Source organism: Triturus cristatus, chromosome 3_2 (assembly GCF_964204655.1).
Source record: "Triturus cristatus chromosome 3_2, aTriCri1.1, whole genome shotgun sequence".
Classification (NCBI taxonomy): Eukaryota; Metazoa; Chordata; class Amphibia; order Caudata; family Salamandridae; genus Triturus; species Triturus cristatus.
Window position 1 is genome coordinate 111,412,948 of NC_140584.1, and position 17,749 is coordinate 111,430,696.

Consider the following 17,749-nt stretch of genomic DNA (forward strand, 5'->3'; position numbering starts at 1 on the left):
GACTGGGGGTGTGCTTCAATGTTGCCTTGGAAGTGGCCACCTCATATTGTTGTAGAGTGATCTATTTCAACCACCTTCATGCAATTTATTACACCCAACATAGGCTCTGGCAGATGTGGAGGGAATAATCTACAACCAGCCTTTGGTGCTACTTTGAGGAGGAGAATTTCCTCTATACGATCATCAGTTGACTAGCCATACAGAAATTCTGGGTAGGTGGAGCTGGGGCCTAGTCTGAGGTGCTGGGCTGAACGGAGACGCTTTCTCCTCTGTGAGATCCCCTTCATATATTCGAAGACACAGACGCTAATTGATATACAAAATGTATCTTCAACTTGCGGTTAGTGGTCACTCAGTGAGATACTATTTAACACTGGTAGGTGGTTGACTCCTCTCTGCTATAGGGCTGGTACCGGGATATAACAGGGCCATAGTTGCAGAAAAGCCTGTTCAAGAAGCTTGTGCATGCCCACACAAACACAATAAGATTTGGAGAAACTAGCAGTCAAGAATTGTTCCTTCATAGTAGGAATAATTGTTTTGGATAGCTGGATCAAAACTGTCTAGTTGATGGATGTAGGCAATGCATTAGACTTGCTCTTGAGAAACCTGGTGTGATACATCTCCCTATACTGTTTTTGGTGTCAAGATTGTTTTCTTGCTCGCCCTTGACTTTGCTCTGTTTTGCAGTGAATTATGACAATGACCATCTGTCTATTCATATGCAATGCACAAAACACCAATAAAAAAGGTATTATTTAAAAGAAACTACAGGTCTGCAGAGAAGAGAGGACCGCATACTACCGCTTACTAGGAACAAATATCTTTGGGAGGGAGGAGTTTCAGGTTAGTGAGTTTGGCAGTCCGTGTAGAAAAGGGTTTCTTTATAGAGGCTGTGAGATAAAGTTCCATTGTTACTTTGCTACTTTCATCTTCAAGGCAAAATTATCAGTCTCTTTCTCATACACTTGTTTGAAAGTGATGACAAAAGACTTCTGTGGCGACGAGCAAAATAAGTGAACTTGAGTCACAATCATTTTGTCATTTTATTTTAGAAAAAGCAAACACAAGGATTTACATGGGAGAGTTTGCATGTTTGGGAAACAGTCAACTGTATTTTTATTGTCATCGACTAACCTCACCCACAGCCCATCTTTCTGTTCTATACACCGGGCCTCAGTAGGAATCAAACAGCCATTCGCTGGTTTGGTTCTTCTGAGTTTATAAAAAATCCCTTCAAAGCTAAGAGGCTTTGGTCATAAGCTTGGATCACAAATGTCTTGTTGGAGTAGATGTATAGTGTGAGATTTCTATGTGTGTGGGAGCTGTGTCAAGGCTCGGGCACTTGAAATCAGAAAATAATTTAAGAGTAATAAACCTTGAATAAAGGTTTCTTTCCAGACTTTGGGGAATGGGGGAACTTGGTTTTGATTGTAGGCTGCTCTATTAATCCACAAAAACAGTTTCACAGGCCATCTTTGGAATGGAGTTCTTCAAGCTTTTCCTGATACTCAGAGATGTGGTGGCTACAGAAGAGATGAGGTAGTTATGTAGTAAATAACTGCAAATAGGAGATCACATAAACCTATATATAAATGTTAGTTTCTTTTTTACAACTATTGCTATTTTTGTGTTTTAATTTCAGGAGTTAACTGACAGGAATCAGAAAAGATAAATTGCCCCATGACTCATGCATTTAAGTGAACTGATTTTCTAACAAGGAGAAATATACAATATCAACAGCTGTGTTCAAACACTGAGCATACATAATATACTAGCTGGTTAAGCGGACAAAATCAGTAATTACACTTGAGGTATTATCATAAAGTACATCTCACCAGAGGTTGAAGATAAGATATTCACAATTGCAACTTGTGTCTCCGAAAGTGCTTCTTGATAAGAATAATTTGCTAAAAACCACTGAAAACAGAAGTAGTGAAAACACAGTTCAAAATTAACATTTTATTCCATCAGAATATGTGCATGGCAAACTAATCACAATTTCAAATAAAAGTACAGCACATGGTTGCAATATTAAAACATTATCCCAAATCTATCCCTTTAGGGGGAAATACAGGAAATCTTTGAAATTATACAATTGAATACTCTTGTTAAAAGAAACACCCCTGCATAGGCACCATCAAATTGGATATGGGCTCCATCAAGAAAAAAAGACCAAATCAACGATTAAAAAGAAGGGATCAACAATGGGCTCAATTAAAGGGGGGCACGGAGCACTAAGGGGCTTTGACAAGGCCAGGAATCAGAGGGAGTATACAGCATGAACAGGTACAAAATAAGCACAAAACAAAATGAGACCTTTGTGGAAATGTCTCAAGGCCACACGTTAATGCAAGCTGAGCGGATGCAATCAGGAGCAAATCGCAGATACAAATAGAGTCCAACAGAGGGTAGCGAGTGACTTTGGCCAAAGGAAAATGCACGGTTCCATGGATACTTTCAGTGGTCCTCTTTACAATGATTTCCTTGATTGTCATTTACCTTCTCATTGGCTCCTGGCTTCTGCTAGACATTTGGCTCTAAAAAGACAAAGGGAACTTGACCATCAAAGTCAGATGAAGGAATAAGGTAGGAGGAGAATCAAAGTGCCTTGACCATTCATTACTAGATTTTATAGAGGCTTCTGGCCGGCCACTCACAGGGAGACTGCACTTAGCTGCTACCTATTGCGCCAAACACTTTCTGCACAAACTGGAGGTTTAAACCAGGTGGCAAAGATAAATGAGATCACGGAGGGCGAAGAGGGGGCCTCCTGACCAGGGTGCCACTTCCTCTTCCCCAAATCTCAACAAACCTTCTGGTGCTCCATTACTCTTCCAACCCCCACCTCCCTTCCCCCAGACACGTCCATCTCACTCTCAGATTGCCACCAATATCACAGCACTGTCAGGAACTGGCTGAGTGTCTGATAACCCTAACCCTCATCACAGATCCACCCAGGTATGAGAAGATTGGCATTGGTTATTACACAGTCATGAGTATGCTCAATGGGTGCTATTTTCTGTCAACATAGCAAATTAAATGAAATCAAAAACAGCCTTATTTTAGTAAACATCAGCAATGATACAGGAGGAGCTCGAAATGTTCAGGTAACAAGGTAATATAAAGGTGAGCAAACAAGAATACATCAGAAGGGAGGAGGGAATGGCAAGTAAAATGAGCACAGTGATATCTAAAACTAGATTATTAGAGACTACTAACTCTAGTTCAACACGTCACTTCTGCCAGATCTCGCCCTGCTGCTCCCTGGTTCTCCCCAGCCCTTCGCTTGGAAAAGAGCCGCTGTAAAAAATTAGAACGCAATTGGCGTCTAAATTATGATCTAGAGGCTAAGAATGTTTATAAATCTGCCTTAAAAACTTTTTCTAAATTGAAAAAATCCACGATGCGAGATTTTTTTACCCTACAAATCAATAATGCAGATAATTCGTCTAAAACTCTTTTTAAGATCGTAAAAGACTTTGTTAAACCCCCTGCTATGGTACCTCAGAATCCCTCCAGCCAGGTTCTGTGTAATGGTTTGTCGGCTTATTTCTACGACAAAATTGCCAACATTACGTCCTCTTTTCCTGCGGTGTCCACCTCTGATATCTCTAGTACTTATGATACTGCTAGCCCATCAATGATGGCTTTTAAAGAACTTACCACTGAGACTGCATTTAAGTTGCTCATTCAGTGTAAGTCGGGCTCTCCTCTTGATCCTGTTCCTGCCAAAACTATGAGTAATTTGGCCCCTCTGTTGATTGGTCCTTTCCTCTCCATCTGGAATTCCTCACTGCGCTCGGGCCAGTTTCCGTCTGCTTGGAAGGAGGCTTTATTAGTTCCCATTTTGAAGAAAGTGGATGTGGACCCTATGCAATTTTGTAACTATCGACCCATCTCCCTTCTACCCAAGCCTGCGAAGGTTCTTGAAAAGGCTGTGCAGCTACAATTGGCAGAGTACTTAGAAACCAACTCTTTACTGCATGATTCACAATCAGGTTTCAGAACTGGCTTTAGTACGGAGACTGCTCTTTTAGAGGTCTCTGAAACGATCCGTGAGTGTGTGGATAGGGGAGAGGAGGCCATGCTGGTCCTCCTCGACCTATCCGCCGCATTTGATACAGTCTCTCATGAAATCCTACTGGATCGTCTAATGCAGTTTGGACTGGGAGGCTCTGCTTTAGCTTGGATTGCCTCCTTTCTTACCGGACGCACCCAGAAAGTCCTTCTTGACCCGTTTGTATCAGAGTGTCAACCCCTTTTATGTGGGGTGCCTCAGGGCTCCTCACTCAGTCCTCTATTTTTTAATGTGTATCTTGCACCCCTGGCCGAGACAGTGGAGTCTTGGGGTATTAGGGTGATCTCCTACGCTGACGATACTCAGCTTATGTTCTCCTTCAGTGATCACTCAGATTCCAGCTTCGCCAGATTTCGCAAGTGTTTGAGCGACATATGCTCTTGGATGTCTGCCAACCATCTCAGACTCAACACCGATAAGACTGAGGTCTTATTTTTCAATCAGAAATCCATCCCTCCTGCCACTCTGTGGTGGCCATCTGTGCTCAACGCCCCTACTGTACCTGCTCTAACAGCTCGCAACCTGGGCTTTCAATTTGACAATGACCTCTCCTGTAAGGCTCAAATCAATAAGGTCAAGGCAGCATGTTTTAGGAAGCTGCACATGATTAGGAAGATCCTCCCATATTTGCCTTTGGATGCTCGTAGAACTGTTATTCATGCCCTGATCACTTCACATTTGGATTATGCCAATAGCCTTTATGCTGGAGCTCCCTTGTACCTAATTGGACGTCTCCAGATTGTCCAGAATGCGGCGGCAAGACTTATTGGCAATATCCCCTATCGTCAGTCGGTTGCGTCGTATCGCAAGCAGTTGCATTGGCTCCCCATTTCTCGTCGTATTCAGTTCAAGATGCTGATTTTTGCCTTCCGCGCCCTTAATGGATCAGGCCCAGGTTATTTGAGAAAGAGACTTGTGCTTTCCCAATCGGCTAGATCTCTGCGATCTAATAACCTTCGCCTTTTGACGGTTCCTCGTTTCCGTCGCTCCAGAATGGGCGGTAGATCTTTTACCGTCATGACGGCTAAACTTTGGAACAACCTACCACTTGAGCTTAGGTTTCTCCCTTCAGAATCCCTCTTTCGCAGCAACTTGAAAACCTGGCTGTTCTCCTTTCATTAAGCTGTCTCTCTTCTAAGCATTTAGGTCTATAGCGCCGGGACACCCCCTCGGGGGTAGCTGCGCGCTTTATAAGCTTCTTAAATAAATAAATAAATAAATAGTCAAACTTCAAACGCCATAATTACTAAGAAGCTGGACATACCAGTATGGAGTGAACGTGGGGACTACCTGATCACATAGACCATCTTGCTCTACTTGCCTCACTTGGGGAATCTTGCACATACATGGGCAGCTTGCAGCAACTTGGTGACCTGAATGCAGCGAGAACACATGTATGCCATTGGGGACGCAAAACCATTGCAAGTTCTGAAGTCCAACAAACACATTAACCATGCACATGGGCAGCAGTCCGCCACATGTAAAGGGGAAGAGTAGGGACAGAACACAACCCTGTGTGGAAAGCACACAGGTGAGGATCAGCATACAGCTCTCCATTGCTTCTTTATTCAAGGTCCCTTTCACCACCCGACAGCAAGAGATTGAGGGAACTCACTTTATGAGCTGGAGCCAGCAAACATGGACCTGGTAAAGATGAGTCATAGCCTGCAATGCTTGGCACTAAGGAATGGAGAGATCGAATCACAATAGATGGGCACAAGGACCCTATGCAAGTTAGCAATTCTACTGACACAATTATAAGGTTGAGGTTGAGGTCCCTAGGGAAGAGGTGGGTTTTTTCTAGGAAAAGGGCGCTTAGAGTTTAGTAAAATACATACCAGCACCATTTCCACCACGGGAGTGGAAATGTATTCTTTTTCCGAGTCCACAGTTTGGTAGGCAGATCCTGTATACTGAGTTTATTCTATGTTTTGTTTTACTTGGCCATGGGATAGATACTTCACCTTTTGTTAAGGTGCTCTGGGTTTGGGTCACTTATTCTGCATGACATTATTGTAAGCACAGACAGGCTGTTAGATTACTGTGCATGTTGTTTATTTATCATGAATCGTTGGGCCATTTGATATTATTTCTTCTCTGCCCATGGCAAACATGGATTTTTGCACTCCTGGATGCATGTGCTAGTTGCTGGCTAATCCCAAAGGGGATTGGAGCTTCTCAGCTTCTCAGATCTGGGGTGGAAACTCCCCTGGCTTTGAAGCCCATCAGGCAAAGATATGTTTAATGTTTCATGTGTTTGGTGGTGAGGAAGGAGGGGAGCGGGGGAAGCATTTCCCCTGTTCAATGCTTCCTAGAACTGAAGCGAACACAGTAAGATATAGTTGCACCTTTCAAGACTTTAATTTACTATTAAAATGAGGTCCAGGGATAATCAAGGTCATATTACTGGAGGCTATGGGGGTCTCACACAGTTTCCATGGCCTTTTCAGTAGTCTTCAATTTCATTGAAAGGAGATGGGTATTGGAAGAGTTGCAGGTGATTTTATTTTTTAAACAAAAGCTTCATCATTAGTCCTAGCTTCAACAAATTATGATTGTATGGGTAGGTCAGGGGAAAAAGTGAAATGTTCAAGATTCCTTCTGCTCAAGGTTCATTCACATAAAAGGGATGCACATAAATCTTTTATCCCGGAATCACTGTGTAAAACTGTTAAGCAGCTTTCTGTTTACCATGGGTAAGTTTCTCCATAGCAGGGCAATAGCTGTACAGGCGAAGTGCTACTGACTGACCAGTGTAACGGTTTTGCTCGGTCATTTTTAGCTCATGGGATGGTTGATGGGAAAGTAATTCTCCTGGATCAATCTACTGATCAATCTGTTGGAAATGGCAGTGCCACCCCTTTCCTCACAGATGCATCTTCAGAGACTTAGAATAGTTGTGATAGCAGCCTAACCTTCTATTGGGTACCGTTCTAGAGCAAGCAGTTCAACCTAATATCAGTGCGAGCTCAAAGAACTCGAACTTGCAAAATCGCAATAGAAGCCAACATGCTGTTCAGTATTCCTTAGTGACAGGTGGAAATGTAAAAAATCTGCCAGAGGATCACGATCAAGAAGAGGATGATCTTGTGAGGAGTACAATTGCAGTAACGAAGGATTTTTTTCGGTGTTGTTAGAAGCAGACGTAGGAGCAATTCAGAGGATGAAATAAATAGTCATGTGGAAGCTAACTGATTGCAACATCCCACAAACTTGGGGCCTTCCATTAGTGATGAAAGATGGTTCTGGGGACTGTAAACATCGATAAAGGCTCTACCTTTTTAACATCAATAGACAAACATTCTCTAGAGGATCACAGCTTCAGCTCTGGATCAAAGGGTACCTTGCAAAGTTTTATGAGCATTACTGTTCTAGTTCTAAGACAGACATTGAGGTACATGAAGACTATAGTTGGGACCTCTAGAAGCAGCAAAGAGCAATCAGGAAGGACTTTAAAGCTCTACAACAAATGCCCTAATGTTTAGGCAAATAAACCTTAGTGTTAGGTCAACAAACTCAACCTTTGGTATAGATGTTTGAGATCAATAGTATAACCTTTACAACAGGTTTTAAATGAGTAGAAGCAGCAAACAAAGTACTTGCTTCTAGGATGGAGACAATAGAGAACAGGCAGTAACTTCACCTATGGTTTATTGGGATCTCAGAAGCCTCAGAGACTGCAGCTACAGACATAAAAGAAAACTATTACTATACGCCAACAGATATCTTCCGGAAGATGTCCTGTCAGAAGACCGCCAATCAAACTCTAGTGTTTGCACAGGGAGCCCTACAGGCTCAATCCCAATAGAGCAAACCCCTGGAAGACCTTGTTTAATTTCATGAGAGACTCACCCATGAAGCTCAATCTGCCTAAAGTTTTACGAGCTAATGTTATCAGGATCGTCTGCCTCCCTTTTTTCAGATCAGGTGCACAGTAAGCGATAGTCAATGAGAGATGGGGAACCTTGTTAAATCTTTTTGAGACTCAAATGCAAGTGTTTCAGTTCCCTCAAGACTTAAAGTTGTCCATTATATGAAAGCGTTTACTATTACAACTGCCAAGCCAGCTAATAATATCACAGTTTCAAGTGGGGGCTGAGGGCGAAAGCAGAGTACCCACTGCTTGTAAAGGAGTTTCGGGGATGTATGTAAAAGTAGGTATTATTTCTTTAAGAAGCTTGAATTGAAAACATGGTGGGAAGTCCCATTTAGGAGTATGCCCCTCTACTATATCTTTCTCATTTCAGAGAAAAGGAAATACAATTCAATACAATTGAAATACTACGAATTTGGGAGGTTTTCCAGTGGGGGAAAGGTGAGGGAGGCAGACGGGTTGAGGTTGAGTAGTAGATAAATGTGGTTATAATTTTGTATGCTGTGGCATAGGCAGGTCTGTTTTTCTCATAGTACTTAAGTATTTAAATTAAAGGTTATGTTTTATGAGGGTTAAATAGAGTTTCAATACAAAGGGCTTTTGGGGTTCCTATAAAAGAAACAGGCAATATGGTGGAATAAAAAGCTGCTCCTTGATACATTGTGTTAAGAGGTAGCATAACCAACAGCAGATTTTCTTAACAGACTGTCACTTTAATCTTATCTGATGCCTATTAGATGCAACTGTTAAGTATGTCCCTTGAATCTAAGCCACCCATATAAAATGCCATTCTAAAATGACAATTAGATGAGGCCTGCAGATTTTTTAAGTTAATCATGAATGAAAAAGATATTTGTTTAGTGCTAGTCACCAAGGTATCTTGGGGCCAAGCTATTCCGCAGTTACTGAACCTTAAAAGAAGCTGTTACTAATAATTAAAGAAATCATTGAAACCGTTCTGAATTTGAAAAATCATAATCCGAATGTCCTGGGAGAGTGGAAGGTTTGAAGCAATGGTGTCTCCAGTACTGCCCCTTGGAACAGCAAGGTTAGAGGGATCCAGATAAGATTTGGTGATACTGATGCCCAAATCGAAAAGCTGGAAATCAGTTGCCGGCATCCCCTTGCAGGCAACAGATTCCCTGTTGTTAAATTTGGGCATCAGCTTCTTATATAGGAACCCCCAAAAACGTATTCACACTCTGTAGAACTCTCATCCTTACCTTCAGTTGCCAGTCGCCTAAGTACTGGAAAACTGAGATCCCTGTCGTTTTTAAATGAGCCACAACCACTGCTATCACCTTGGCAAAGACTCAAGGTGCAAATGTTAGTCTGAATGGGAGAACTTTAACCAGTAAGTGGACCTTGACAAGAAATTCAGGTACCGCCTGTGTAACTGTGGGATCGGTATGAACAAATCGAGAGACACAATCTTGCCTTCCACTTCCAACACCAACCTGACCCGCGACAGCTTCCTGAAGTTTTTCTTGCCCTTTAACACGTTCAAGCCCCAAAAATCTTGGATTGGATAACAACTAAATCTTTCTCTGCCCATTATCTTGCTCTGGATCCAACACCACTGCTCCTTTCTGAAGCCGGGCTCTCTCCTCCTACTGCAGGATTAGAATATGGTCTTCAGAATGAAGGCATATGCGGTTTGGAATGGTTCGTGATCATGAAGGGATTGCTGGAAGGGTAGGCAACATCAGTTTTCTTTTATTTGAATGACCCATTTTGTCCGATAATATGGACTTCCAGGGGTGTAGAAATAAAGATATCAGTCCTCCTTTGGGCAGTGCTTGCTCCATCAAGGGGGAGCTGAAGGGGCTTTCAAGGAGGTGGGAAAGAAATCCCTTCCCTTGCCCCTGTCTCTGTACTAGCAAAGCAGGTGATTTTGTGCTTGGGCTGGCATTGTGAGTTGATGTTGGGAGAAATTAGAACTTTTTACAAATCCACAAACTTCCAAAACTGTCAGTAGTCCCAGGTAGTTGACTTTAAATACAAAGATCGGGCCGTCGCCCTGTCCACCTTGACTTAATCCAAGGCGAAGTTAGCCTTGTCTACAAAGATCTGCATCATGTCAAAAGAAAGATTCATAACTGCATCCTGCAACTCCATGGAAAACCCCACTGATCTGAGGCACACATGTCTTTATAAGGTCACTCATGAGCCTATGGCTTTGGCCACTGAGCCAACAGTATTGAGGCTCTCTTAATAAGGAATTGCTTGCCTGTCCCTGACTATATTAGCCCTATGGTCCATGAAAAGTTTCAGTAAGTTTAGCATGACTATGCCGGTCATGTCCCACAGGGCCTGTGAGTATCTACATAAATGTTGCTCTTTAGAATCAGTGGGAAAGTAATGTGCAGTTGCCCAGTTGACAAAGGTTGTCACTGAGAAGGCTTATATCAGTCTGGTTTCTAGTCCTGACGCCTGAAGACATTTTCTTTACAGATGCTTGGTAGATTTCTACCTATGGCCGATGACTGAGGTACAGGTTTCTCTTTCTGGATATCTCAGCAGTGGTTGATAGAATCGAGCCTTCTGCCAATTAACATATTGATTAATCTCTTCAAAGGCTGAGAGGGCTTTCAAAGTATCAGATCAGAAATGTCAAAGACCACGCCAATTTGAGCAAAATATTTTTCTGTGAACTTCAAGGTCCCATTTCGTCTCCCATGATGTTTAGTTTGTTTATTAAATTCAAGTGGGAGTGTACATACACTTATTGTGCATGTCAGTTTATCAGTGTAGATGGTACTCAACTGTATCAGTTTCACCCATCCCACACTTGAAGCAATGGTTTGAGGCTATGAACATGTCCATAAACCCTTACCCCTAGCCCTCTTAATGTAAGTAAATCTTATGATTATCTAACTGCATAATGTAGAATGAAGCCTATTAATAGTAATGAAAATAATATTACTCAGAACTTTTTCCCCATAAAGGGCTCCATACTGCACTTCTGTTGTTTCTATGTGTCGTGTGTAGGTTTTAATATTACACATTTTAAGGTACTAAAGAAAAAGTGACTTATTTTTAGTAACCATACTTTTGGCGGATAATACATATTCTTTCTTCAGATTCCTCGCCTTATCAACGCTCCTTCCGTGCTCCAGATTGGCCCAAAAACGCTTTGGCCAGCAATGACTCGTTAGTGCTGTAAAGTGGTACCATGAAGTTCCCGCAGCAAGTCCATCTCTGGATGTGAAGTCACCAAAATATATAGGTATCAACCAGTGCACTGTCAGTTCCTGATACTTTTTCCGATCCCATTGAAGGATGTGGAGGGGAACAGAGAGAGCCATAACAGCAACATAAACAGTTCAAAATATATTTGCATACCCTGGGATCTTATTAACCACAGAACCAGGTTACAGGGGAGGGGAAAGAGGTTAAAAATCCAAAGGAAGATTAGGTATTTACCAGAAATAATGTAAATAACATTTTCTTCTCATGGATACCTCTTCCTACAGATTCTGTCCCGTATGAATGAGTCACAAAGATGTAGCCTCTCTGGGAGGCTGTAATGAGTAGTGGCAGATAACCAAGGAAATCATGCAACACAGTTTGTACAAAGTACCCATCACTGAGCGCCTAAGTCGTGAGGGAGATAGTAGTGCTTAGCAAAAGTATACAAGAGCAGCCATGTAGCTGCTAGCCATATGTTTGCAACGGGGACAGCTCCAAGAAAATAGCTTGGAAGAAGCCAAGGCCTTGGTGGAATGAGCACAAATGCATTCTACAGGGGTTTTCCAAGCCAAGGTACAGTAGATATTTATAGAGGATAACTCAATGTGAAGCAGTGTGCTACGTCACTGCCATGCCCTTTTTAGCTTAGATAAACCCAAAAAAAGATGGTCATCAACTCTGTCCTATCACATGCAGTTGATATAGTAGATCTCTGCACATCTGGGTTCTACCATACGCAGGATGTTCCTCCTCCCTCGTTGAATGCAAATTAGGGAAGAAAGACAGAAGGGAAACAGACTGATATAAATAAAAAAAATGCAGGAACCCACTTTTGTGATAGACCAATTTACTCGAGTAGAAAAAGCGAAGGATGATTGAACCGAAAGTACCTAAAGTATTCTGACCCCATGAGCAGAAATAATCACCACCAGCAGTACTTTTTAATAGTACAAAGTCAATCTGGGCAACTTCGTATCATCTCGACCAGAGATGCCATTAAGAAAGTCAAAACAACACTCAAGGAAGGCGTGTCTACACGGAAAACCAACATGGCCACTTGCTAGGGCTTCTCCAGAGCCCTCCTTTCCTATCCCACTAATCCGCCGCATAAATCTGAATCAAAGGTGCGAAATTAACAACCGGAGGGAGAGTGGTGCCCGACAATACAGCCCTGAGCAAAATCGGAGGTTGTGGGCTGAAGATATCCTTATCGGCGCTTCGGGGCCTGTCACAGGGGAAAGCCGGGGCCTCCAGTGGTAGCGCAGGCCGTAGCTGACGTCGAGGGTGCCGGTGTGCCCCCCTCCCCCATCCCCGGGGGGCCACAGACTGAACACGCAAGGCTCAGACAATGCCTCCAAGCACCCTCGAGGATCGTATCACTGCAGCCCCACGCTCTGGCTCGAGCATTGCACGCTCTGAGCTGGGTTTTATGTAACAGAGCCAGACCTCACCCACCACAATAGCGAGCTCTGAGTGGCCATTAGCGGCGTGGTGCCGGACCTGCCTCCTTGAACTTCGTCAGATCGCACCTCGCTTTTTGAGGCGACCCCTGAGACTGGCTGAACCTCAGAGGACTTTTCCAATTAAGGTTGGGGTGATTCGGGAGGCCTAGAGGAGGGTGAATGGGGCGGGCGCTTCTATATCCTCACGCCAACGATGCTAGTTGCCTGAGGCCCCAGAGTGGGCGCCCCCTGCTCCCCCCCTTTTTTCTTGGCACATCTTTAGCCCCTACATCTAAACCATCGCAGATGGACCTCGCTGACTAGAGCGACACCAACCATTGCTGCCTGGGTCCTGGGACAATAAAATCAGCTATTCCTTGTGATGGTCTGGTAGTCTGGAGATGGGACAGCCCCCACAACTTCTATAGTGTACAAGTATCGCTGCAGGGACTGGCAACAGTGCTTTATAGATAACGCCCTAGGCGCCCTCCATTGCTCGCCTCTGATTCACTGTCCCTAACTAACACTTAGGAGCGGCGGATTAGACCCGGCGACAATCTCAACTAGCACACAGTTGGCCTGGTAGTCAGAGAAAGTCCTCAACATGTCCAACGCAAAGGGCCCCAGAACATCTCAGCAAAGTAGGCTTGATCGCTACACATGCCCGAAGGCAGACCTGCCCGAGTGGAAGGGAGTTGGCGACAAGACGCGGAGCGGAGCAGGATCCCGCGGAACCTACAATGAAGGACTTGATGGCAGCTATCACAGGGGTCCGCACCTCTATCGACGCCCTCTCCTTGGAAGTGACACTGATCAGGGCTGATCTCACAAAATATAGAGAAAAGGTCAAGCAGCTGGAGCTTACCACCGCCAGCCTTGTGGAAGACACTTTGCAATTGCAAACAGATGTCCGGGAACTTCAAGCATTCCGTAAATACACGGAGGACAAGCTGGACGACTATGAAGGACGCTTTCGACGCAACAACATCCGCGTTCTTGGGGTGCCGGAGAAATCGGAGGGTTCCGCCACTGACCTGTTCATTGAAAACCTGATCTCAACAAAGCTGCAACCAAAGGGCCTGTCTAAGCTGTTTGTTATCGAGAGAGCACATAGGGTGCCTGGGGGTCGCCCGAAGCCGGGAGTCCCCCGCCCCCGTCCGATACTGGCCCGGTTATTCAATTATAGAGACAGGGATACAATTCTGCAAGCAGCAAGGGTCGCTCCTCCGATCCACCTAGACAACTCCGAAATTACTTTCTTCCCCGACTTCACCCGGGCAGTGCAAATGCGTCGACGCACGTTCCTAGATGTCAAACGCAGGTTACCTGAAAAAGGACTCAAATATGCCATGCTTTTCCCTGCGCGTCTGAGAATTGAGATTGATCGGAAAACCCGCTTCTTCGACATCCCAGAGGTGGCATCTGACTGGCTGGACAGCCTGAGAGCCTCACCAGAAAGAAACACTGATGACCATTGAAACGGACAATGAAACTTCAAGGGAAGGCCTTTGGTGACTTTGAACCGCCTGTTTCCTCCATCAGTTGAGCCCCGTCCACGCACTTTTGGCGCATGCAGATACTGAAATATTCACCGAAGTACAGAAATCTCTCATATTCTGTGGACTGGGTATCCATCATGTACTGCACCTGTACTCTGTAGCGGTAGGAATTGGGTTAACGGGGTGCTAAAGTCTCCCCCCACTTTCTTCTTTTAGTAGTATTGTTGGGCGACAGGCACTCTGCATTTTAGGGACCATGAGCAGTTCTGGGCCCGGAGTGCAGGGGAGCAGGGTGGGGGGTTGTTGGGAAGGATGGTTTTCTTTGGTTTGTTGTTTTTGGCGTTATCTCGACGGTACACTGCATAAATGTAATGCTACTTAGAGTGACCCATCAGCTTGTCAATGGGAGTACAGCGTAACAAAGAAGTCAAAATCTTAAATTGGAATGTTAACGGACTGCGGGATAAGATTAAGAGAAGTGTTGTATTGCAATATATTAAGAGACTATCTCCGGATATAGTACTACTCCAGGAAACCCACCTCATAGGCAACACGTGCAAAGCAATGCACAGATGGGGTTATTCAATGGTGGCACACACGGGTTTTACATCTAACTCCAGGGGGGTAGGCATAATGCAAAAGAAGTCATTTCCACTAGCACTCACCTTCACATGTGTAGACGATCGAGGCAGATATATCGGGGTCACAGGCACTTGGGAGGGCCGAACTATCACTTTCATGTCAGTATACGCACCTCCAGGGATGCCGGCTGTAACATTCCCTGACCTCAGTGCTGTACTGCTCACTTTGCCTGAGGGGCACCTTGTGCTCGGCGGCGACTTTAATTCGATAATATCGGGCTCACTGGACAGACACCCTCCTCGCGCAACCCCCCAAGCTGCGCACACTTTCTCCAGTTTCTTGGAGGCGATGGGGCAGGTAGATGGATGGAGAGCATACAATCCGGACAAAATCCAACACACTTTCCACTCCGGGGCACACAACTGTCTCTCCCGCCTTGACTATATCGTTGTCCCAGCTCCACAAATAACGGATTTTCATGAGATCCGACATCTGGCTAGAGGTATTTCTGATCATTCCCCTCTATGGGTCCACAAAGTCCTACACCACACACAAGTGGGACGCATTGCCCCTATCAATCCCTGGTACCTAAAGAAACCAAAAATACGAAAAGACCTAAATAAATCTATTGACGATTATTTCTTAGGGAACGAACACACCGTTGAGTCCCCACAAACGTTCTGGTAAGCCTTCAAAACAGTGGTCCGGGGACAAGCCCTTTCCCTAATCGCGGGATCCAAGAAAGACAGGGTAAAAGAAATCTCTGACATAGAACAAGACCTCTACCGTCTTGAACAAGACGTTAACTCAGATGCCACACCTGAAGCCCTCCACTCGCTCCGTCTGCACCAGGACGAATACCGGGCAATGGTCACCGATCGTGCCAAATTAATGGGACAAGACAGGTTGGGCCGGATATATGACTGGGGTGACAAAGCTCAATTTAGATAAAGCTGTATGGAGGAACAAATAAGCCAAAATTATTCGGAAAAGGATACTTTTAATTATCCTTTCGTGTGTATATAAATTCACATCTCATTCTTCATTTTTTTGCTGAGCATGTATAACAGACATATATTTACAAAACACAACCTATATACAAAAAACGCAAGTACGCTACTATCCACAAATGAGTATTCAATTAAGGATCCACCTTTCAATAGTGTGGACATCCATGAGAGCATATACATTGCATAGGAAAAACATTATCCCCAGAAGTTCAAAAGCAATGTAAAACTCATAAGTCCCAACACATTCCAATTTTTTAGGAGCCCTCTGTGAAACCAAAATGTCGACGCGGTCGCGTTTCAGCCAATCAATTCCTTTTGTCCTCTTCAGGACAAGGAAAGCAGCAGCAATCTACATGAAAAAGAAGCACACTACAATAACATACATTCTGCGAACCCTTCTAAGCTCGCCTTACACTGTACAGGTCCATCACCTCTAACGTGAAACGCAGACATGAAAGTCCCACCACAAATGAATAAAAGAGATAAAGTGAGAAAGGGAAAAACAGGCCGATTTCTTGTGGCACAAATTATCTATAATAATACTCCCACAGGTTTAATAGGTGTAATGATGGGCTATGGGGCCACAGGAATACTCGTTCTATCAATGAAGAAAAGGAATTCTTAAAAAGTGATTCTTAATCCCTTCACCAAACAAAACAACAAGTCTGAATTGCAGAGCCAACTAGTCTAGGAGAAATTATTGGACACTAGTATCTAGACAAGTCTCACTGCGGGGGTGACCGGTCGCCACAACTGACCTCAAGTCGATAGAATCGCTCAGCAAACCAATAATACTGGCAAGAGCGTGAGTCCAGTCCGTCCGTTTAACGTTTCTAAGGAGGGAAAAGAGTAGTTGCTGAGGCAATGTTCTCGTAACTAAAGAAGCTACGTTTCTGAGCAATATAAATACCTGGGTCTGATGGCAATAGAGCCCCCCTGGCTGTGTACAAAATTCTTCAACGGGGAGCAGTCTGGCGTGGTGACTAGCTAAATAAAACAACCCGCAAGAGAAAACTAAATGAATAACCATCTTGTACTGCCGTGTAACTGAAGCATATCTACAAAAACCGGGGAAGGGAAGGGCCTCAGAAACACGTGAGCTTACCTAAATATTCTGCCAATTCAGAAGCTAATTCTCTCTCTTTCTTCCTCTCACCTCTCCCGCAACTCGAGTGGAGTGGCTTGGGAAGGGAAGTCAGAGCCTTATTTCCTGGTTAAAAACAGAGACAAAGGACTACATTCCTTCCACGGAACGCCAGGCAGCGAATCGGCCATATTGGAGAGGAGCTGTACTCAAACTAAAGTCATTAAATAAACGGTCCTCTTAAATTTCCGGAAGAGTGGCCTCTATGTAAATGGTATTATCGTGACTAATCAAACTGTGCTATGGACCAAGGTATTAAGTAGCCGCTGCTCTTGTATTACCGGAAACTCTTGTATTACCGGAAAGGAAGCCACTATGTATCTAATATTCTGAGAGCTTATCGAGCTCGGGATGGTGTACAGGTCCTTCCTGAAAATACGGAGGGAAATAAACCTCACAGGATCTAATAAGAAAAATTAAATCAGGAGAAAAGCAAATTGTGAGCAAAAATGGAAGGAAAAGTAAAATAAAACACCCGGAATTTTTTCTTTGTGCAAACAAAAAAAGGGAAATAAGGAGACCTGTAAATATTAAGGCTCACATTCTAAAAATACATGTTATTAAACATATATGCATATACATACATACATCGTAACTGTCTATGCGGAGTACTCATCTGCCACAATAAAATACATTTGTCAATCCTGCATAAATGACCTAGACTAGTTGATGAAACTATTATTGTATCAGTGCCCAGATTTCATCTCTATCATTTAGGCCATCTATAGCTGTCCGGTATTTTTCAATGAGCCTCGCCTCCTGACGATTCAGGGTACTTTGCAGGGTGGGTTTGTTCATAGGGCGTATGACTATCAAAACAGTCCACCTCAATTCATCCTCATTATGTTCGTTTTCAATAAAGTGTTGAACCAACGGGGAGCCTAAGGTTTGACATCGAATTCGTGATTTGTGTTGCTGAATACGA

At 43.9% G+C, this 17,749-nt stretch overlaps 1 protein-coding gene across 3 annotated transcripts in view; it reads right to left on the minus strand.

The window, feature by feature from the left end:
• Nucleotides 1-17,749, minus strand: part of SLC35F5 (solute carrier family 35 member F5) — a 405,130-nt gene that overhangs the window by 218,042 nt on the left and 169,339 nt on the right. For all 3 annotated transcript variants that reach the window (XM_085647333.1, XM_085647335.1, XM_085647334.1), the window contains exon 10: nt 1,839-1,920. In XM_085647333.1, the coding sequence (XP_085503459.1) occupies nt 1,839-1,920 (82 nt within the window). The remainder of the gene's footprint in view (nt 1-1,838; nt 1,921-17,749) is intronic.